At 38.3% G+C, this 23,158-nt stretch overlaps 4 protein-coding genes across 5 annotated transcripts; 2 read left to right on the top strand and 2 right to left on the bottom strand.

Annotated features, from left to right (window-relative positions):
• The first annotated feature begins 1,833 nt into the window (after positions 1 to 1,833).
• Positions 1,834 to 4,617, top strand: LOC137816281 (catalase-3). Its single transcript, XM_068619361.1, has 7 exons — positions 1,834 to 2,133; positions 2,206 to 2,302; positions 2,379 to 3,433; positions 3,519 to 3,608; positions 3,775 to 3,842; positions 3,933 to 4,026; positions 4,337 to 4,617. The coding sequence occupies exons 1-7, from the start codon at positions 2,119 to 2,121 to the stop codon at positions 4,394 to 4,396; spliced, it is 1,479 nt and encodes a 492-aa protein (XP_068475462.1). The 5' UTR covers positions 1,834 to 2,118; the 3' UTR covers positions 4,397 to 4,617.
• Positions 4,618 to 5,844: 1,227 nt separating this feature from the next.
• Positions 5,845 to 7,062, bottom strand: LOC137816283 (putative serine/threonine-protein kinase PBL21). Its single transcript, XM_068619362.2, has 2 exons — positions 6,218 to 7,062; positions 5,845 to 6,126 (listed from the first exon to the last, which is right to left on the bottom strand). The coding sequence occupies exons 1-2, from the start codon at positions 6,998 to 7,000 to the stop codon at positions 5,854 to 5,856; spliced, it is 1,056 nt and encodes a 351-aa protein (XP_068475463.1). The 5' UTR covers positions 7,001 to 7,062; the 3' UTR covers positions 5,845 to 5,853.
• An 8,526-nt stretch (positions 7,063 to 15,588) lies between these two features.
• Positions 15,589 to 19,837, bottom strand: LOC137816279 (putative 12-oxophytodienoate reductase 11). 2 transcript variants are annotated; one of them, XM_068619358.2, is made up of 7 exons: positions 19,728 to 19,837; positions 18,012 to 18,085; positions 17,548 to 17,668; positions 17,331 to 17,471; positions 17,060 to 17,190; positions 16,611 to 16,787; positions 15,589 to 16,285 (listed from the first exon to the last, which is right to left on the bottom strand). In XM_068619358.2, exons 2-7 carry the CDS (start codon positions 18,031 to 18,033, stop codon positions 15,696 to 15,698), a joined length of 1,182 nt encoding a protein of 393 aa, XP_068475459.1. In that variant the 5' UTR covers positions 18,034 to 18,085; positions 19,728 to 19,837; the 3' UTR covers positions 15,589 to 15,695. The 2 variants fall into 2 exon arrangements, with proteins under 2 accessions (XP_068475459.1, XP_090160784.1); XM_090304658.1 differs by lacking the exons at positions 18,012 to 18,085; positions 19,728 to 19,837 and having other exon boundaries at positions 16,611 to 16,806; positions 17,548 to 17,701.
• On the top strand, positions 19,817 to 22,116 carry LOC137816278 (NAD(P)-binding Rossmann-fold superfamily protein). Its single transcript, XM_068619357.2, has 5 exons — positions 19,817 to 20,244; positions 20,331 to 20,673; positions 20,752 to 21,023; positions 21,125 to 21,321; positions 21,464 to 22,116. The coding sequence occupies exons 1-5, from the start codon at positions 20,055 to 20,057 to the stop codon at positions 21,896 to 21,898; spliced, it is 1,437 nt and encodes a 478-aa protein (XP_068475458.1). The 5' UTR covers positions 19,817 to 20,054; the 3' UTR covers positions 21,899 to 22,116.
• Positions 22,117 to 23,158: the final 1,042 nt, after the last annotated feature.

Raw genomic sequence — 23,158 nt, 5'->3', positions numbered from 1 at the left:
TTAAGTTATATTAAACTTTTAATCCATTAACTGTCTTATTGGTATGATATATACTATTAAAAGAAAAGGACACTGCTCATCTAGAAAGTGGTTAGTACACAAAGCTTTTTATATTCTCTTTGTTTATTTGTTTTTTAATTATTTTATATAAGTTCTGCCATTGTATTTTCATTAGTTTGATTATGGATTATGATTTACTTTATTTTTTTAACTCTTCATTTTAACAAGTTTTATTATTCCTATGTTTTAAATAAATACAAAAAATTATTTTCTCGTATTCTAATATTTTGTTTAATGTTATAAGTTGGAAAATTAATAAAATTAATCCAAATTATTTATAAAAAAATAATATATTATAACAGTTATTATGACAGATATTATAGTGGTTAACCAGTGTAATATTTTTATTTGGACACATATTATAAACAAGTATAATATCTCTATTCTGACACATATAATAGTAATGGTTCTATAGAACCAGTGTAATATCTTTATGTAAAAACTTCACTTTTTGTAACATAATTTTTATTTTATTTTACAGCGATTACTATTTAAACCGGTATAATATTTGTATATTTTACCCGATTAAAAAACCAATGTAAAATATGATCTATTTTTTATATCGTTGGTATTTACAGGTGTAATAAGTCTGAAATAATGTAAAATGTGTTTTTTTTACTAGTGTATATTACTTTATTTAGGAATGTGTAATGACAATTATAATAATTAACAAAAAGTTGTCAGTTTAACTAATAGATTAAGTTGAAAATGAAAACTTCGACTTATAATATTTGGTTCATAATAAATTTTGTGTCTGATTATTTTTTATTTCTTTGTTCGTTTATCCTCAACCAATCAATTTTAGTGTCTTTCTCTATTGTCTAATTTGTGTTTGTGTTGGTAGTTAATATTATAATAAACTTATTATTAAGTATTTTTCTTTAATGGAGCATATGATGGATGGAAAATTCAATCATCACAACTTATGTAAGTATGGGAATTCACTAGTACAAGTGAATTGAGATTGTGAAAATTGAATAAATGATTTCAGATTGTGAAAATTAGATATGTGTGTGTATCTAATTTAACAAAGTCTCTGAAATATTAAATGGTGAATTCAAGTTTCACATAATCATGACAAAAATGGATAAAAATGTTGGAAAAAACTCAAAACACAATTGTTCTTATCTACTATGACAAATATTTAAGCAAGAAGGGAGAAACCAAAACAAAATTATAGACAAATTTCAAGAGATTGTATATATCTAAATATATAATTAATTGTCAACATCTAAATCAAAACATTGTAATTGTACAATATAAGTATCGAAAGTATATTCTCTAAACAAATTTACACTAAATAAATATATTTTTTAAACAAATGTTGTTAAATATATATTTTTTCTTTAAATTTTGTAAATAATATGTTAAATAAGAGAAACATCATTCATTATATTTTTTTATAATGAGAAATTATGATTTATTGTTTTTTTCAAGTAATAATAGCAGATGAAATATATTAATTAAAAAAATAAAAAAATGATATATAGTTATCTAAAATATTTATCTGTATCATGATTCTAACTGTGTTAACATGTACTTGATTTTTATTGATTATAATTAATAATTTTAATTATTCCTTCCATAAAACATATAGGTCTTAAATTTCTTATTTACAAGATTATCGTTTATACTTATGATATGTTCAGTGTAATTATTTTCTACAAAAACGAGTTATCATCATGATGATAACAGTGATAATAATAACCATACATATTAATGTTATTATTTTTTATGAATATTATAAATCCTTGTAATGCGGAGACAATAGATAGAAAAGAAAAGTGGGTGAAGTGGAAAGAGGGAAAAGCGGGTGGGCGTATAAAATTGTGCCCATAGACTCGTAAAATGTAATTATTATTTTTATTAACATTTATTTTATGATTTATCCATCTTATGCGGAGACCATTAATTAATGATGATTTAGTACTGGAGCTGGAAACAAGGAAAATAAAATAGAGTCCCAACCAATAAGCCATGGCTAGTGCCACACACACATGCTCCTGGTTTACCACTCTCATCTTCATCTTCATCTGATCCTTTTTCCTCTCGGCAGCCATGGATCCCTACAAGGTTTTCCTTTCTTTCATTTTACATTTTATTCTCATTCAAATCTGAACTTTTTTATTTTCCTATTCCATGCAGAATCGCCCATCAACCGCCTTCAATTCTCCCTTCTGGACCACTAATTCCGGTGCCCCAATCTGGAACAATAACTCGTCTCTCACGGTTGGATCAAGAGGTATATACACTTTTCATCCAATTCAGTTCAGTTGAATTGTGTTGAGTGAATTAATAATCGAAAATTGTTTGCCAAGGTCCAATTCTTCTGGAGGATTATCATCTGGTGGAGAAGCTTGCAAACTTCGACAGGGAAAGGATCCCGGAGCGAGTGGTGCATGCGAGGGGAGCCAGTGCAAAGGGTTTTTTTGAAGTCACACATGACATCTCTCACCTCACCTGTGCTGACTTCCTTCGCGCCCCTGGAGTTCAGACTCCCCTCATCGTCCGCTTCTCCACCGTCATCCACGAGCGTGGCAGCCCTGAAACCTTGAGGGACCCCAGAGGATTTGCCGTCAAATTTTACACCAGAGAGGGTAACTTTGACCTCGTCGGAAACAACTTCCCCGTCTTCTTCGTCCGTGATGGCCTCAAGTTCCCCGACATGGTCCACGCCCTCAAACCCAATCCCAAGTCCCACATCCAGGAGAATTGGAGGATCCTCGATTTCTTCTCCCACCACCCCGAAAGCCTTCACATGTTCTCCTTCTTGTTCGATGACGTGGGTATCCCCCAGGATTACAGGCACATGGATGGTTTTGGTGTCAACACATACACCCTCATCAGCAAAGCTGGCAAGCCTCATTATGTCAAATTCCATTGGAAAGCCACCTGTGGTGAAAAGTGTCTCTTGGACGAGGAGGCCGTGAGGGTTGGAGGATCCAACCACAGTCATGCCACCCAAGACCTTCACGATTCAATTGCTGCTGGAAACTATCCTGAGTGGAAACTTTATATCCAAACATTGGATCCTGAACAAGAAGACAAATTTGACTTTGATCCACTTGATGTAACTAAGATCTGGCCTGAGGATGTTTTGCCCCTCCAGCCCGTTGGCCGCATGGTCTTGAATAAGAACATAGATAACTTCTTTGCCGAGAACGAACAACTTGCATTTTGCCCTGCCATTATTGTACCTGGTGTATACTATTCCGATGATAAATTGCTTCAGACTCGGATATTCTCCTATGCCGATAGTCAGAGACACAGGCTTGGTCCCAATTATCTGCAGATTCCTGCTAATGCACCCAAATGTGCCCATCACAACAATCACCATGAAGGTTTCATGAATTTCATGCACAGAGATGAAGAGGTAAATTATTCCACCGTGATATTTAAACTTATTCTTTTCTTGCTTGCATTTCCCTCCATAACAATTGACCGCTACTGGTTTATAGGTCAATTACTTCCCTTCAAGGTATGATCCTGTTCGGCATGCAGAAAGGATCCCCGTTCCTCCGCGTATCCTAGATGGGAAGCGTGAAAAGGTTAGTTTTTCTTAAGTATAAAGGTTAGGATTTTTGTATTACATAGCTTGTGCCTAGAAGGGTTTAATGATTACGTTTCTATTCAACAAATTATAAGATTTAGAATTAAACTGTTAAAACTCGCTTTAATTAGTGAATAACTGTCTTAACATCTTGCTTTTTCCAGTGTATGATTGAGAAGGAGAACAACTTTAAGCAACCTGGAGAGAGATACCGATCCTGGGCCTCTGACAGGTTCCTTTCATAAATTACTGGTATGATCAATATGAGGTACTTTTGGCTTTGTCTACTGATGGGCTTTTCTTTGCTATTTTCTGATTTCAGGCAAGAAAGATTTCTCCGCCGATGGGTTGATGCTTTGTCTGAACCACGTGTCACCCATGAAATCCGCAGCATCTGGATATCATACTGGTCTCAGGTGAGTTTCTCACACACCCTTATTGCCACTCTGAACAATGTGCCCAATTTCTCCCTTATTGGCACATTTCATGTGACATTTAGTCATGCGATTGGGCATTAAAGAGAGTGTAATTGGTTTGATCCTACACTTTCTTGTGCCCTTCCCAGTAATCATACCCCTCCCTCTTCTTCCTTGGCCCATTCCCATTCCATTGTGGACACTAACCCGTAGGGACCACATTATATGTGATGTGCCCCTTGAACTGAAAAGAGTCTAAATCCGCCTTTGGTTGCTCACGTGATATTTCATGGATGGTATTGCTGCGCAGGCTGATCGTTCTCTTGGACAAAAGATAGCATCTCACCTGAATTTGAAGCCAAGCATCTAAGATTGGTGGTGACGACCAGAGCTTCTAAGAGTTGCAAATGCAGGAACAATTAAGAAGTTTGTGGCAGTGTAATAGTTTGAGAGGACTAGTTATTACAGTATTATATTGTATATTGCTTGTTTCAAGAACTCGACTTCTTGACTTGTTTCAACTTAATAATACAAAGTCCATTGTGATCAGGTGGAACCACCCACTATTTCACAAGACTTCTTGGCTTCTAATCTCTTTGAAAAACTTGTATGACTTGCTTTTGTTGATTTTGTAAAATCGTTCATTGATCTTCTCGTTATATAAAGTTTTTAACTCACGTGTCTATTTCACTTCTTTATAACTAGTTCCTTATTATTATATTTGGCTTGTAAAATCATACGAGTTCATACGAGTGAAGTTAAATGGTAAGAGATAAAATTAATGTCATTATCAAGGAAAAAAATCAAATTAAATTAAAATACAAGAGATTAAAATATAATTTTAGTATCTCTCTATATATGAAATAAAAATATCACCATCAATAAAAAATAAAGAAAAAATTATAGTAAGAAACAATTTTATAAAAGAATATAATTTCGCTATATATATTAAAAACATATTATCAACCAAAAAAAGTATGATGTCCAAATTTTTATGATAATTTTAATAAAAAATTAATAAACTTATACATAATATTTTTATTGAATAAATATAAAAACTTTTTCCAGTTCGGGCGTAGATTATATTCCCCATATCAAGAATGAATGATTTATTTTCTTATGTAAAAATAGATTGAAGAAATACGTTATTAATTAGATATTTTGGGTTAAACTTGACTTTTATAAATTATAAATTTATAGATATAAAACCTTACGATATCAGCAACTAAATAAATTAGGATTGAATAAGAATATGAAAAAGAGTATTGAGAGAGAAAAATTGACCATATATTTAATGCATTAGAGTGAAGAACGAGACTGAGAAAATAGCATATTAATCAAGAATAAAAGACTCCGATTTAATATATAAAAATAATGTTATCACATAAATTTATATATATATATATATATATATATGAATGTTTAGTTCAAAATATATTTTCCTGGAGGGGTTTGGTCTACTGTTCCTTCCGTGTTTGGAAATTAATTAGTTTAAAATCACGTGGACAAAAATTAGTTCCCAGGTTTAAATGTTTTAATTTTCGTAATATATATATTTTTGGTAATTTATTAAATGATGTTGGTAAAATTTATTTTTTATTTTATTTTAGTCCATGAAATACCTTTTATTTTTAATAATAGTTATTTGATTTTGGATTAGTCATTTTAGAGTGAAGTGTTAGAAATTAAAAGCAAATAATTGACATGGTACAAGTAGAAGAAGAAGAAGAAAATATGGACAGGGACTAAAATAAAAAAGAAAGTTAATAAAAATATTTAGAAAAAAAAAAAGATGAATATATTACAGAGATGAAAAGATATTGAATTCTAGTTAGTTGAGTCGGATTGGGTGTCGGAGTGTGAGTGTGATTGGCGTGGTGGGGTGCGAGCACGGTGCCTGACGACTTCAGAGCTTTCAGAGGCGAGGTACTCCAATGCAACAACAATGTCAGTTATGGAAGGACGAAGATTGGGTTGCTCCTGGAGGCACATTGCAGTGATAGCAACTGCATTCTGCAAACAACGTAAGGGGTACCTTCCTTCCAAAAGAGGGTCAACAATCTGCGAAACCTTTCTCCGGTCGCTCAAATATGGCCGAGCCTGGAATCAAAAACACCACCATATGTCATATGTGAGGATGATGAATAATAGATATAATAATGATGATATTATGTTATATATATTTATTTACCCATGCAACCAAGCTTTGCTCCCGTTGTTTTCTAGTGACATCCATTGCCTTGCGTCCGGTGATCAACTCGAGCAAGACGACACCAAAGCAGTATATATCAGATTTAAGAGTTAGTTTTCCACTCATGGCATACTCGGGGGCACAGTACCCATATGTTCCCATGACTCTGGTGGAAACATGGGTATTGTCTCCGACAGGTCCTAGCTTTGCCAGCCCAAAGTCAGAGAGTTTAGGGTGCAAATTGTTGTCTAACAAGATGTTGGCTGATTTCAAGTCCCGATAGATAACAGGAGGATTCGCTACACAGTGTAGATACTGGAGCCCCCTTGCAGCCCCCACTCCAATCTTCAGTCGATTCCTCCAACCCAGTGGGTTTTTCTGTGAGAGATACTGTTCCAGGCTTCCCATGGCCATGTATTCATAAACCAAAAGCCTCTGATCCCCATGGGTGCAGTAGCCAAACAATTTAACTAGATTTGAATGGTGAAGGAGGCTCAACATAAGAACCTCCGTCACAAATTCCCTATTACCCTGATGACTTTCACCATCTAGACGTAACTGTTTTATGGCAACAAGTTGGCTTGTTGAGATACGAGCCTTGTAGACCTTTCCGAAACCTCCTTCCCCGATCAAGTTCTCTTCCTTAAAACCCCTCGCCGCCGTTGCAAGCTCGCGAAAACTGTAACTCGTTGCAGACGCTTTCTTCGGCTTTGTCTTTGAGTTTGACCCTAAACTCTCAATGCCCACATCCTTCCCCCGAGTCCCAGAACAAAAGCAGCTCATCCCTCTCTCCCTTGAATCACATCAACTTCATCCCTCCCTCTCTTTCAATCTTAAATCACATCAATCTCTCTCTCTGCCTCCTTCATTCATAACTCATCAAATACAAAATTCTATATATGCTTCCCTTCACACCAATTTTGGAACACTAATTTTGCCCCATGCCAACTGCAACACCCTAACTATTTCCATATTAACTCCTAAATAACCATTTTCTCCTTTCTTTAGCAAAATAACCACGCCTACCTTTCTCTCTCTCTCTAAATATATATATATAATATTAACTGATTAAATTTTCCATATAATTTGATATTTTATCAATAACTTTAATTATTTTAACAGATGATGTATTTTTCAAAATATAATGAAATATCCTCTAAAAGTTGTACCTTGATAATTGTATCTAAAGGTTGACATATATAATTATTAATAGGTAATGTAATTTAACTATTAAATTAATATATTACTAAACCAGTATCTTTTAAGGACTTGTTACAATAATGTTTGTTTCTTACTATTAATAACTGTTTTCTGTTTTTAAAAACAAGATAAAAGACATTTTGTTAATGAGTTGTCCAAGTTTGTAACTGGAACTAATGGCAAGTGTACCGGTCGGCACCGGACGACCGCAGTATACTCATGGTAAAATCATCACAAAACCCTGCGTCTTATACGACTCTTCGTCCTTCCATGACCTCTAGCCGGACGACCGAATGGTTTATGTCGATTAAATCTAATTTAATCCAGAACGTGGTTACACGTGTAGAAAAGAGCAGTTATGACAACCATTGACGAAGTAAAAACACGTTCTCTAGACCACTCCCCTGGTTTTCAGGAAACCACCAGGCACGACCCAAAGACCACTAAGCATGTCTCTAACCATCAACTGATTGGCCCACATGGCCAAGGCCCAGGTCAACCTACTAAAGGGACTTCTGAAAAGGGGGAAAGGTACGTTTTCCATACTATCAGAGAATTCACACTTGAGCACCATCGCTGACTTGAGCGTCGGAGTGCAATCGCAGGTACCCCCGCCGGCCGACCGAAGCACGCGAAGAGAAAGAAGACTTGAAGAATAGGACAACCAAGAGTAAAGAAGACACCTTGTATCGACGTGGATCAACATTACTCAGTCCCCAATATCCATACAGGTACAATTGGCGCCCACCGTGGGGCCCGAGTAATCATTATTCCCAGACCCAAGGATCCCAACGCTTGAAGATGGACTCAACGGCAAACAACAACAATGATATCTCCGAAGAGCATAGGACCATACTCCAAACCCTCCAGATTCAGATGCAGGAGTTACTCCAAAAAGGAGTCATCGATCAACTTCGCCAGGATGAAGAAAGGAAAAGACGAGAAGAAGAGCGTCAACAACACGCAGAGGAGATAGCATAATTGAAAGAACAGAACAAGAGATTGTTGGATAGACTTGAGCAATCTGAACGCGAAGGGCATTCACGTGCACCTTCTCCATCACCGTTCCAATCAGGAACAAGAACAATAGCCCAGGCTATACCTCACACGTCACTCGTTCAACACACCCGTCAGAGTGCAAAGCCAGTAACCCCAAACGAGGTAGCAAACCCGAAAGGCCATCCGTTCACTGATGACATCATAGCCACTCCTCTCCCTGACAAGTGGAGGGGCCTAACGATAAACCTTTATGACGGTTCCACAGACCCAGACGAACATCTGAATATATTTAGAACTCAAATGACCCTTTACACAACCGACCGAACGGTATGGTGTAAAGTCTTCCCCACCTCTCTCAGGGAAGGCCCCCTTGGATGGTTTTCGGACCTTCCACCCAATTCCATTGCAAGCTTCGACGCTTTGGAATTGAAGTTCACCACGCAATACGCCACAAGTAGACCTCATCGGACATCCTCCATGTCTCTTCTAAATGTCAAACAAGAAAGGGGAGAATCATTGAGAACATTCATGAACAGATTTAGCAAAGTGTGTATGAACATTCGTAATCTTAATCCAGAAATAGCCATGCATCATTTGGTCTCGGCCATACTACCAGGAAGGTTCACTGAAAGCCTTATCAAACGACCTCCGTGCAATATGGATGAATTAAGAACAAGAGCAACAAAGTTCATGCAGATAGAAGAACATATTGACTACCATCGAAAAACTTATGCTGAGAACACGGACAATAGCAAAGGAATTCGTCCCCCCACAATACCGACCGACCGAGAACGACATCGCCCCAATAGGGGACCCCGTTTCCACAACTACACTCCCTTGATTGTACCAAGGGGTAAGGTTCTCGACGAAGCACTGCAGATTGAATTGATTCTGACATTGAGGCCATCACAAACCCCTCCCAATGCCGACACCAGTAAACGTTGCCAATACCATCGTAACTATGGCCACACGACCGAAGGATGCCAAGCACTGAAAGATAAAATTGAAGAGCTCGTCCAGGCCGGTCATCTGCGCAAGTTCGTGAAAACCACCATCACTGCACCCAGGTCACCCCAGCGTGATCATGATCCCCGCGAACGTTCGGGACGAAGAGACGACCGGACCCGTGACAACCACTATCGTTCAAGCAGAAGAAAAAGAAGCGAAAGTCCGTTCGGGGATGATTACCTCAGCAAGACCATCAACATACGATATCTACTCGTTAATGCCAATACATCGTACAATATTTTGCTCGGTCGACCATCTATCAACAGATTGAAAGCCATTGTCTCAACTCCTCATTTAGCTATGAAGTTCCCCTCGGTCAATGGAGACATAGCAACCGTACATATAGACCAGAAGACAGCACGAGAGTGTTATGTAGCTAGCCTGAAGGTGGAGCCGACCCGAAGGCTTTATACCACGTCTGCCGAACGGACCACAGAGCGAAGAGGTCGGTCAACAGAAAGACGCTCCAGAGGAAGAGAATCTAGAAGACACTTGGTCGCTTTAGTCGATCTAGATCCTCGACTGGATGATCCCCGAATGGAAGCAGGAGAAGATCTTCAACCCATATTCCTTCGGGACAAAGACCGGAAAACATACATGGGAACATCCCTCAAACCAGACGACCGAGAGACGATCGGTAAAACATTAACAAAGAACACTGATCTTTTCGCCTGGACGGCTGCAGACATGCCAGGGGTAAAATCAGATGTGATTACCCATCGATTGTCTGTTTATACGGAGGCCAGGCCGATCGCTCAAAAGAAAAGGAAACTAGGTGAAGAACGGCGGAAAGCCGCACGAGAAGAAACCGACAAGCTAATTCAAGCTGGTTTTATTCAAAAGGCCCACTATACGACATGGCTAGCCAATGTAGTGATGGTAAAAAAGACGAATGGAAAATGGAGAATGTGCGTAGACTACACAGACCTTAACAAAGCGTGCCCAAAGGACTCGTATCCTCTACCTACTATCGACCGGCTGGTCGACGGTGCAGCCGGTCATCAAATCCTAAGTTTCCTTGATGCTTATTCAGGTTACAATCAAATACAAATGTACCACCGTGATCGAGAAAAAACCGCGTTTAGAACAGATTCTGATAATTTCTTCTATGAAGTCATGCCGTTCGGCCTCAAGAATGCAGGAGCCACATACCAACGACTCATGGATCACGTATTCCACGACATGATCGGTCGGAATGTAGAAGTATACGTTGACGACATCGTCGTCAAATCAGACTCTTGCGAACAACATGTTTCTGACTTAAAAGAGGTTTTTCAAGCCTTGCGTCAATACCGCATACGTTTAAACCCGGAGAAGTGCGCGTTCGGCGTAGAAGGGGGGAAGTTTTTAGGCTTCATGCTCACACATCGGGGTATAGAGGCTAATCCAGAAAAATGCAAGGCAATCACCGAAATGCGAAGTCCCAACGGACTCAAAGAGATCCAGAGACTAGTCGGCCGTCTCACTTCGTTGTCTCGATTCGTACCTAAGCTTGCCGAACGAACGAGACCCATCATAAAACTTCTGAAGAAGACAAGTAAATTTGAATGGACAGATGAATGTGAACAAAATTTCCAACAGTTAAAAGCATTTCTGGCATCTCCACCGGTCATCCAGAAACCGAACGCACGGGAACCCATTGTGGTCTACCTCGCCGTCTCCAATGAAGCGGTGAGTTCCGCTCTGGTACAAGAAATTAAAGCGGAAGAACGACCGGTATATTTTGTAAGTCGAGTCTTACATGACGCAGAAACCCGGTACCAAATGGTCGAAAAAGTTGCCTTCGCTTTGGTCATCACCGCACGACGGATGCGGATGTATTTCCAAAATCACAAGGTCATTGTTAGGACTAACTATCCCATTATGAAGATTCTCACCAAACCTGACATCGCCGGACGAATGATAGGTTGGGCAGTCGAACTGTCAGAATTCCACATCGAATACCAACCCAGGGGAGCCATCAAGTCCCAAGCCCTCGCCGACTTCACAGCAGAACTCACTCCCTATCTGACCGAACGGACTCCCCGATGGACACTACGTAGATGGGTCATCTAACAGTCGTTCGTCCGGAGCAGGAGTTGTACTTGAAGGACCAGGGGAGATTGTTGTCGAACAAGCCATGAAATTTGAATTTAAAACTTCCAATAATCAAGCCGAATACGAAGCTATAATCGCAGGTTTGCATCTGGCGATTGAATTGGAGGTAACAAATATAACTTGTAAAAGCGACTCCCGTCTAGTCGTCGGACAGCTTACAGGGGAGTATGAGGTAAGAGAAACATTACTCCAACAGTATTTTCATTTCGTAAAAAATCTTCTAAACAGGTTCAAAGAAATCTCCTTCCAACACGTACGGAGGGAAAATAATACTAGGGCGGACGCTCTATCGAGATTGGCTACCCTAAAAAAGAAAGGCGCCCACCGGTCGGCCATACACGTGACCCTGGCTAAACCAAGTGTTGGTACCGAAGAATGCATGGCGACTGACACCCAACCTAACTGGATGACTCCCATAAAACAATATCTTACCGATGGTGTATGCGATCCACATTTGGAGAAAACGATGAAGTTACAAGCCGCCCGATACATACTGATTGGCGAAGATCTTTACAGGAGAGGGTATTCCCGTCCCCTCCTAAAATGCCTTGGTCCAGAACAAGTCACTTATGTAATGACCGAGTTACACGAAGGGATATGCGGAACCCATTCAGGAGCGCGGACTATGTCCGCCAAAATTCTGAGAGCAGGATACTACTGGCCGACCTTACAAGGAGACTGCACTGAATACGTTCAAAAGTGCGTGAAATGTCAAGAGTTCGGCACCCTATTGCACCAAAAACCAGAGCATTTGCACTACATCCTATCCCCTTGGCCGTTCGTGAAATGGGGAATGGATATTATCGGACCTTTCACACCCGGAAAAGGGCAATGCAAGTTCCTACTGGTGGGTACAGATTACTTTACCAAATGGATTGAGGCTGAACCACTAACAGCCATCACCGCCCGGAACGTACAAAGCTTTGTGTGGAAAAACATTGTCTGCAGGTTCGGCCTACCTCAGATCATTATCACAGACAACGGTCGACAGTTCACCGACCGTGGGCTAGCTGAATTCTATGAGAAACTTCACATCAAACATATAACGAGTTCGGTCGAACACCCTCAAACCAACGGTCAGGCGGAAGCCGCCAACAAAGTTATTCTCAATGAGTTAAAGAAGAGACTTGGCCCGTCCAAGGGAAATTGGACTGAAGAATTGTTAGAGGTTCTGTGGGCTTATCGTTGTACTCCCCAGTCAACAACTCAAGAAACACCTTATAGCCTGACGTACGGCACAGAAGCCATGATTCCGGTCGAAATCGGCGAGCCTTCACTACGCCGACAGACGTTAGACCTAGACTTAAACAAGGAAAGTCTACTAGTCGGCCTCGACCTCATCAATGAATTAAGGGACAAATGCAAGATAAGGGAAGAAGCATGCAAGATACGAGCAGCACGAAGGTACAACTCCAAAGTGAAGCCACGAAGCTATCAGAAAGGAGATCTAGTTTGGCGCATGCGCAGCGACGCCCGGAAGGACGGAGGAAAGTTTTCAAGCAATTGGGAAGGTCCGTTCCGCATCTCCGACACAGCAACAGGAGGAGCTTATTACTTAGAATATTTGTCAGGAAAATCTGCACCGAGAACGTGGAATGCCACGCATCTCAAATTCTATTACAGTTGATGAATAAACTTAGTGCACTCTTTCCTCGCTCGGTAGTTTTATCCCTAAGGAGGGTTTTCTACCGAGAAGGTTTTAACGAGGCACTTTAAATCACCAATCTTGGTCAGAAATTCAGTTAATTCACCGTTCATTCGGTCGGAATACATAACGAAAGTTATCCGAATTATAACTTAAACGTTATTCACCAATCTTGGTCAGAAATTCAATTAATTCACCGTTCATTCGGTCGGAATACATAACGAAAGTTATCCGAATTATAACTTGAACGTTATTCACCAACCTTGGTCAGAAATCAAAATTATTTATGCCTCGTTCGGCATCAGAATTATTCAGAATTATTTATGCCCCGTCCGGCATCAGAATTATCTTATTACTTTAATGTAATCAGAATTATTTATGCCTCGTCCGGCATCAGAATTATCTTATTACTTTAAGGTAATCCGAATTATTTATGCCTCGTCCGGCATCAGAATTATCTTATTACTTTAAGGTAATCCGAATTATTTATGCCTCGTCCGGCATCAGAATTATATCATTACAATTATTCACCAACCTTGGTCAGAAATTCAATCAATTTATTAATTAACCGTTCATTCGGTCGAGATTATATAACTACGGCTCTCCGAATCATATACTTCTTCAAACCCGGATCTATGCTCACAACAATCTCTGTAACATAAACACGAAAGTAAGAAACAGATACGCTATTAGCCGAACGACCGCAAGAAGAAGGTGCTCACCTTTTAGTTCCGCCTACTGCTTGGACGACCCATAAAGAGCTATCAGTTCCCGCGTAGGGAGCCTACACGGTAGTTGATTCACGACCATCAAAATTTCTTGGTCGATGGGAGACAAAGATTCCCAAAGCCGATGGTCAAGAGAGGTGGGATTCTCCGTCCAATAGAATGGAAATTTTGTGCTTCCAGCGGCATTATAGAATAGATTTTGTGCACCGGACGACCCCAGGGTACTCATGGTTAAATTATCACAAAAACCCCTGCGTCTCATACGACTCTTCGTCCTTCCATGACCTCGAGCCTGGGGGGCAAGTGTACCGGTCGGCACTGGACGACCCCAGGGTACTCATGGTAAAATTATCACAAAAACCCCTGCGTCTCATACGACTCTTCGTCCTTCCATGACCTCGAGCCTGGGGGGCAAGTGTACCGGTCGGCACTGGACGACCCCAGGGTACTCATGGTAAAATTATCACAAAAACCCCTGCGTCTCATACGACTCTTCGTCCTTCCATGACCTCGAGCCTGGGGGGCAAGTGTACCGGTCGGCACTGGACGACCCCAGGGTACTCATGGTAAAATTATCACAAAAACTCCTGCGTCTCATACGACTCTTCGTCCTTCCATGACCTCGAGCCTGGGGGGCAAGTGTACCGGTCGGCACCGGACGACCGCAATATACTCATGGTAAAATCATCACAAAACCCTGCGTCTTATACGACTCTTCGTCCTTCCGTGACCTCTAGCCGGACGACCGAATGACAACCATTGACGAAGTAAAAACACGTGTAGAAAAGAGCAGTTATGACAACCATTGACGAAGTAAAAACACGTTCTCTAGACCACTCCCCTGGTTTTCAGGAAACCACCAGGCACGACCCAAAGACCACTAAGCATGTCTCTAACCATCAACTGATTGGCCCACATGGCCAAGGCCCAGGTCAACCTACTAAAGGGACTTCTGAAAAGGGGGAAAGGTACGTTTTCCATACTATCAGAGAATTCACACTTGAGCACCATCGCTGACTTGAGCGTCGGAGTGCAATCGCAGGTACCCCCGCCGGCCGACCGAAGCACGCGAAGAGAAAGAAGACTTGAAGAATAGGACAACCAAGAGTAAAGAAGACACCTTGTATCGACGTGGATCAACATTACTCAGTCCCCAATATCCATACAGGTACATCTCAGTTTCTTTAAATTTTGAAAAGTCTTCTCGTACTTAAGATTGGGGTAAAATGATATATAAGGAAAGCACTCGATGGACGTATCCCGGAGAATAGTAAAAGCGGAGTCATCATAATTATAAATATCTTCAATGATATTACGTGTTAATGAAGAATTATCACGTTACACTTTATAATTTGAATTGATCTATATGCATTGATCGGTATCAATGAATGATTCTTTTCATATCAATAAATTATTTTTATCAGTTAATAATTCTTTCGACAATTAAAATTAATGATCAATAATAAAAAAATATATTCACATTATAACAATCACCTTTATAAATAAGATGGTTAATAATATAAAAAAGATACAAAATTATTCCATATAAAAATATGTGGAGGAGGACGAAAAATAAGAGGATTAAAATGATGATGCAAATGGGAATAGTAATAAACTGGGACGGTTTTGGAGAAATGGGATAGAGAGAGTGAAGAGAAAAGAGAATGATGGTAATGAGAGAAAAAGAAAAGCAGTAGAACAGTAAACTTAGAACTTTCAATAAAACACACCTAACCCTTAAGTAATTGTATGTAAAGGGATGATTATAGTGGAAGACAAATAACAGTAAACAATATATAGGTTATATATGATGAAGAAAAGGATAATCGGTATATCCAAGAACAGGATGATGCGTGTAAAAGGTGGTGGCATCGGGTTGGTTCAACTCAGCATCGACTTCAAATCTTGTGAGGAGATCTGGATTGGCCAGAAAGAGGCGTCCATAAGCGACCAAATCGGCGGCAGCGGTAGATATAGCCTGATTTCCCTCACTCCTATCGTAACCACCAGCCACAATAAAAGTCCCCTTGAAGGCCTCCCTCATTGGTGTTAGGGACCAATTGGTGTCAAACTTCTGGAATTGTGTTACCATCCTAGGCTCAATCAAGTGAATATACAGAATGTCCATTTCATTCAGTGATTCAGCCATGTATCGCCCCAATGCCTGAGGCTCAGAGTCTCCACAATCGTTATAATCAGCGAATGGCGAGAGCCTAATCCCAACCTTGTCAGCTCCAATCTCATCAGCCACTGCCTTCACCACTAGCAGTGGGAAGCGGCAACGATTTTCTAAGCTACCTCCGTATTCGTCATCTCTGTCGTTCACCTCATCCTTCAGGAACTGATCCAGTAAGTACCCGTTCGCTCCGTGAATCTCCACTCCATCAAAACCTGTACGTATATGCACCACCATCACCCTCAACAATATCAAAAAGAGAACACAAGAAACCATTAAGAGTATTAAGACAATGATCCCTGGAAGAAACATAAGCTAGATAGTCTAATGATAAAAAAAAATCATAAACTATAATACTTCATAATCATTGATCAGTATACAATAAGCGATCATCTAAGCCAATCCAACTACACGTATCTTAGCGTATGATTTTTTGTGCTATTCATAAGATGATTATGCTCAAGAGTCAAATATTACAATTCTTCAAATTGTGAAAAAGCCCTGCAACAACATCCTTCACCCTCACACGATCACAATTACCTGCTTCGATGGCATTTTTAGCAGCAATTACGAAGTCATTGACAAGGTTGGGGACTTCATCGGTTCTCACCCGACGAGGAGTTGCGTATCTATCAGCTGTTGCTTTATTGTTGGCAATATCCTTACGAAGTCGCTTATCTGTGCTTGATATCGGGGCTTCGCCATCTGGTTGGTATTCTACAGTTGTATACATACACTTACAAATAAACTCATAATCAACGTCACATAGACTTACAGTTATGCTTGTAAAGGTAGATTTGGGAATAATATTTTTTAGCAAAAATTTTCTCATTTAACTTTTAGTAAAAAAATTAGCATGTTATAATCATCAATATATACATAGTGTTTGAAATTAAGTATTTCGTGTGCGTGATTTTTACTAAATATTTAGGTCTCGTGATTAATTTAATGAAAGTTTTAACTGATGTGTAGAAGAGTGGAAGGTATACCGCAGCTAGAGACTCTTCCAGCATGCCAAAGTTGACAAAAGAAAATAGCTCCCTTTTCATGAACAGCGCTCACAATGGGTTTCCAAGCTTCCACCTGTTCTCTTGTCCAAATCCCAGGTGTGTTAGGGTACCTTTGGTTTTGGTCAAATCCAATCCAACCACGCATATGTGTCAGAACAAGTACCGTAGAATACAAGATAAAGTTTGTATGGTTCAGAACCATCACTGTAGAAAACATGGGAAAAGAAATTAGGTAGTGAAGAATATGTACCCCTGAGCTGTAATAGACACCCCGGAGGCCTCCCCAATTAAGAAGCCACCCTTAGTTGCTCTCTGAGAATAATAGAGAACAGCATGCGGCTGAGGGACGAAGTTGTAAGACCTGGATCGTGATAACGGTGCCAACACAATCCTACACACACAGGAGCAAAGTTATGATTAACATGCTTATGCACGCACATCACTACAGAAAAGAAGGTGAAGGGTACCTGTGGGAGAGATTAAAATTTCCCATCTTGTATGGGGTGAGCAGCGGTATAACCTCTCTTTCATCCACTTTTTTGCTTTCTTCTTTCATGCTCATCATCTCCGCAATCCTCCCACTCACACCTATGTGATTTTAAAATTTACAAGATTTTCAATAAGAACTTCATTCGTTCACTACCTTATAAATTTTTTATTCCACTCTACAATTTTTTTATTAATTTTATATTAAATAATTTAATTTGTGTTTTAGTTCAATAATTTAATTTAATATATTATTATTATTATTATTATAGTTTTAAGATTCTCCATCCCGTCGCATTCATTTGACAAGGTTTGGACACCTAGCGCTAAGGTTTCAACACCTTGTTGCTTGCACTAATGTTTTGACACCTTGCCTTTTGAATGCCGTATTTGTATAAAATAAAATATAAATACAAATATATATCACAAAAGAAAAAAAAAATACCTTCCATGAGAGTCTTGCGCATTCATGCATCTACATCTCTCATACCCAAAAGCTAGCTTCAACATGGTGTTCATCTGCATTATCATGCTCAACTTTGGTCATCAACCCCAATAATTATATCTTATCTTTTGGATAAATGCCTCTTTGGAGGAATGAACAGAATCCACAACAAGGTTTTAACACTTTACTCAAAGGTTTTAACACCTTGGTTCTGTTGGCCAAGGTTTTAACACCTTGGTTCTGTTGATCAAGGTTTTAACAGCTTAAACTTATTGTATATTTTGGAGGCTTCTCGGCAAGAATGGTTAGAATCCATAGCAAGATTTACCACCAAGGTTTTGACACCTTACACCATGGTTTTGATATCATGGTTCTGATGGTCAAGGTTTCGACACCTTGAACCTATTATATCTTTTAAATAGAGACTCTTTTCGCATGAATGGTTAAAATTTGTAGTAAGGTTTCGACACCTTAACCAAGGTTTTAACAACTTGGTTCCACAATAAAATTTTGACACTTTGGATCTGTTTCTCAAGGTTCTAACATCTTGAACCGGGATTTTGACATCTCACTTCTTCATGCGTAAGTCTTCACCACCTTCACTTCTTTTGTTTTTGAGACCCGAACAAAATCAGTATTTCTATCTTTACTTAATTTTTAATACGATAATACGAAAACAACATTTTCACATTATCTAATAAAACCTAAGTAAAGGGTCAACTGTCAACACCCCGATTTGGATAAATAAAATTTTGCATTAAATTAATTTGTGAAAAAAATGAAAAAAGAGAGAAGAAAAATCTTATAAATTAAAGTAAATAAATAAATAAATAAAATAACAAATAATAAAATTTTCCGTACATCTAATAATAAAAGAGGTACAAAAAGAAATTAAAAAAACACAAAAGAAAAAAAACCCATCTCATGCTTCCTCTCCACGACCTGATTCACTTTTTACACCCCACAACCTATTTAGCTTTTCCACTTAGACACCCCACTATTACCTCGTACCCCCTCATTCTCATTTTTTCCCTTTCTCATTTTGCCACCTCACTCACCCACCATTCACGTACACAGAGATTTACTCAAATTTTTTAAATAATATGTTACTTAAATAAAATTTTGAAATAAATAAAATTTTAAATTATTCAAAATCTTAATAAATATAAATTTAAATTATTTAATATTTTATTTAAACAAAATTATGAAATAAATAAAATTTCTAAATCATTCAAATTAAATATAAATTCTAAATTATTTTATGTCTTATTTAAATAAAATAAAATAAAATAAAAAATTTAATTTTTTTAAAAAATTTAAAAATCTTAGATAAATATAAATCTTAAATGATTTTATTTTCTACTTACATAAAAATCTAAAATAATTAAAATTCTTATCATATAAGTTGGTTGTTGATTAGTATGTCATCAGCAATGTTTTAAAACTAACATATAATTAATATGCTTCACAAACAAAAAGAAAAGCTTATTATGAAATATTAAAAAGTTATTAGAAAAAAAACAAAGGAAATTAAAAATGCTTCAGTCTGGAGAAATGCTGAATAATAACATTGTTCAGAATGATGTCAAAAGATATGATATTTTGCATTAGCCCCATTAATACAAGTTAAAAACGCAAAACAAAAGGTGAATTACTTAGGAGAAAACGAGTTAAGATAAATAAATAACAGCTAAATAATAAATGGATTGAACCTACCAACACAGCCATTGGTGTACCCTGTATGCAGTTTTACGCAATTCGTGAAGCACTTAAGATATCTGTGAGTGCGTTCTCCTTGTACAGTAGAACAAACTCTGGAATGGAACCATCCAATCTAATCTCAACATGTCTGAAGTATATAGCAATGCTGGTTGAGTGAAACTAAGATAATAATTAAATAAATAATAATAATTTGATAATTTGGTAATTAGGGTTTATTAATTAAGAAAGAAGTGAGCTTCACCTGTGTATAGAATAGATGTGATAAATTGGGGGAAGGGGAATCTAAAGAATCTAGAATCTGAGAAAGAGAAGAAGAGAAGAATGCACTTGAGCGAGAACGAAGGGATAGAGGGGAAGACCTTCGTGGTGACGGGTGGACTCGGATTCGTGGGGTCTGCTCTCTGCTTGGAGATCATTCGAAGAGGTGCAAGAGAGGTGCGAGCCTTTGACCTCCGCTCCTCTTCTCCCTTTTCCCCTGCTCTCCGTGACAAGGGAGTCCGCTTCATCCAAGGTTAGCTTAGCTTCAATTTCAATTTCAATTTCAATTTCAAGTTTAGCTTAGCTAAACCTAATTCTTCAATTCTCTATTTCTCCAAGGTGATGTTGGCCGCAAAGAAGACGTGGAAAGGGCCCTCCGCGGTGCCGATTGTGTTTTCCACCTTGCGGCCTTTGGAATGTCGGGTAAAGAGATGCTCCAGTTTGGTCGTGTTGATGAAGTCAACATAAATGGGACCTGCCATGTTCTCGACGCTTGTATCGACCTCGGCATCACAAGGCTTGTCTACTGTAGCACTTACAATGTTGTCTTCGGTGGTCAACAGATCATCAATGGAAATGAGGCATTACCTTATTTCCCAATTGATCACCATGCCGATCCATATGGCCGTAGTAAATCAATTGCTGAGCAGTTCGTTCTAAAGAACAATGCCCGCGCTCTCAAGTATGTATGTAATTCTTTTGAGCTCGTTCCTACACGTATTTATGCTTACTAATTAGTAACTACTTTTTCCTCCTCCAGGAACCACTCGGGAAATCGTCTTTACACTTGTGCTATTCGTCCAGCTGCAATCTATGGACCTGCAGAAGACGGGCACCTTCCAAGGATCGTAACCATGGCAAAGTTGGGTCTCCTTTTGTTCAGAATTGGCGACCAAACTGTAAAATCAGATTGGCTTTTTGTGGACAACCTTGTCCTTGCTCTTATATTGGCCAGCATGGGACTTTTGGATGACAATCGTAGCCAGGCAAAACGCCCTGTAGCTGCTGGCCAGGCCTACTTTATATCTGATGGTAATCCATGATTCTTTTCTTTCTTTCTTTCTTAGTTTTTCTCCTAACAGATATATATATAACTATTCTGATTGTTGGCTGAGTGAGTCTTCTTTTTTCAGGTTCACCGGTCAATTCTTTTGAATTCCTACAGCCTCTACTTAGGAGTTTGGATTATGAACTACCAAAGACTTCCCTACCGGTGGATCGGGCTCTTGTTCTTGGGAGGATTTGCTGGGCTGTTTATACAATCCTATATCCATGGCTCAATCGGTGGTGGCTTCCACAACCATTCATCCTTCCCTCTGAAGTACACAAGGTCTGTCAGTTAGTCTGTCCTTTTCTCTAATTCTAGCTAGCTTAATAGTTGGAACCTCCTCAGGTTGCATAGATCAACTTTGTATGTGATGATTTGGGAATGTTGTATGTATTATCTACTTCCGTGTTTGTTTTTTCGACAGGTGGGCGTCACTCATTATTTCTCTTATCTTAAAGCCAGAGAGGAGATTGGCTATGTTCCCATGGTGACCTCGCGTGAGGGGATGGCTTTGACCATATCTTACTGGCAACAGAGGAAAAGAGCGACTTTGGATGGACCAACGATCTACGCGTGGTTGTTTTGTGTCATTGGAATGATCTCACTCTTTTGCGGTGCTTTCTTACCTGACAAAGGAATCGTGTTTCTTCTCAGAGCTATATGTCTATTTGTCTTTCGATCAATGTGGGTGACAAGGCTGGTGTTTCTTCTGGCTACAACTGCACATATTGCTGAGGCCATTTATGCATGGTACCTGGCTCAAAGGGTGGATCCTGCCAATGCAAGAGGATGGTTTTGGCAAACTTTTGCTCTTGGGATGTTTTCGTTGCGCCTCCTTTTGAAAAGAGCGAGGACATAAGTATTGAGTCTCATCCCTTTTGCAGATTACTTGTACGATTACAGTACATGTTAGGAAATCAATTCTCTTTCTGTCTGACTGCATGTCAAAATGGAACTACAATTACCAATAAATTCAACTATCTAAGTGCTAGGAAATTTTCTAGACGCTAGAGAATCACTCAGGATTTTCTTTGTTCGTTTTGGAATGTACTTGCCATTGGGCTTTAATTTCTTTAACTTCTCTATCATTGGGTTAAACTTTTTGGAAAGAAACCATTAACATTCTTCCACTTGATTTTTGGATAAGGTAAAGATTAAGGCAGAGGCCTAAAACTAATCTAAATATGTTCTGCACAGTAAAATAAACTAATTTAAATAACACTTTAAGGACAAAACAAAATAAAAATTTATCTGGGAGAAAAAAGATAGTTATTTATTAGAGACCAAAAATATATTTAAGAAAAAAATCAGCATAAAAAGACTTACTCAAATGACCACAACATGTAAAAGAATAGAAGTATGGAAGAAAGAAAGAAAGATTACAAATGTTGTGGATCTTAAATTGGTCTAAATTTTGGAAATGAAGGACAAAATGACAATAACAATGTAACGTAAATATTTTTATCCGTTGAAATATAACTAATTTTGATTTTAGTTTCTTATCAAATTTGTAAGCAGATTTAGTTATTTTTATTACTTTGTTTTCAACATGGTAAGTGTGTGTAGAATATTTTGTCACTTTTAGACCAAAATTTTCAAATTACACTCTTGTCAAATCGAAATACATTAGTAAAGAGAACAGATAAACAACTGATTGGAAACTCTTGATGTTTATCTTCACAACTTAAAATTTCAAGTTTGGAGTATATATAATATAATTCGTTACACTAAAAATAATGGTTTTACACTGATTGGAAACTTTGATGTTTTTCTTCACAACTTAAATTTAGAGTTTGGAGTATATATATAATATAATTCGTTACAGTAAGAATAATGCTTTTACAATATCACTTTACATTTATTACAATCAATAGTTCTTTTAGGTTACATTTGGTAGAAACATTTTATATTTGTACAATTCTAAAGATTGTAACAATCTGGAGTTGGGTATAAATTAAAACCTGTACCATATTATGGAATATTTGGAGTTTTATAATTAATTAAGTAAATTATGGACGGTCACTAATGAAGTTTAAGTCCATCAATAAGTATAATATATTTATAATTTTGAAGGATCTAAAATATTAAAAAATTTAGAGACAAAAAGTTTGTAACTTAA

This window comes from Phaseolus vulgaris, chromosome 1 (genome assembly GCF_051622355.1).
Source record: "Phaseolus vulgaris cultivar YP4 chromosome 1, ASM5162235v1, whole genome shotgun sequence".
Taxonomy (NCBI): domain Eukaryota; kingdom Viridiplantae; phylum Streptophyta; class Magnoliopsida; order Fabales; family Fabaceae; genus Phaseolus; species Phaseolus vulgaris.
The sequence above is the reverse complement of the archived record's forward strand: the minus strand, read 5'-3'. Positions and strand labels throughout refer to the sequence as shown.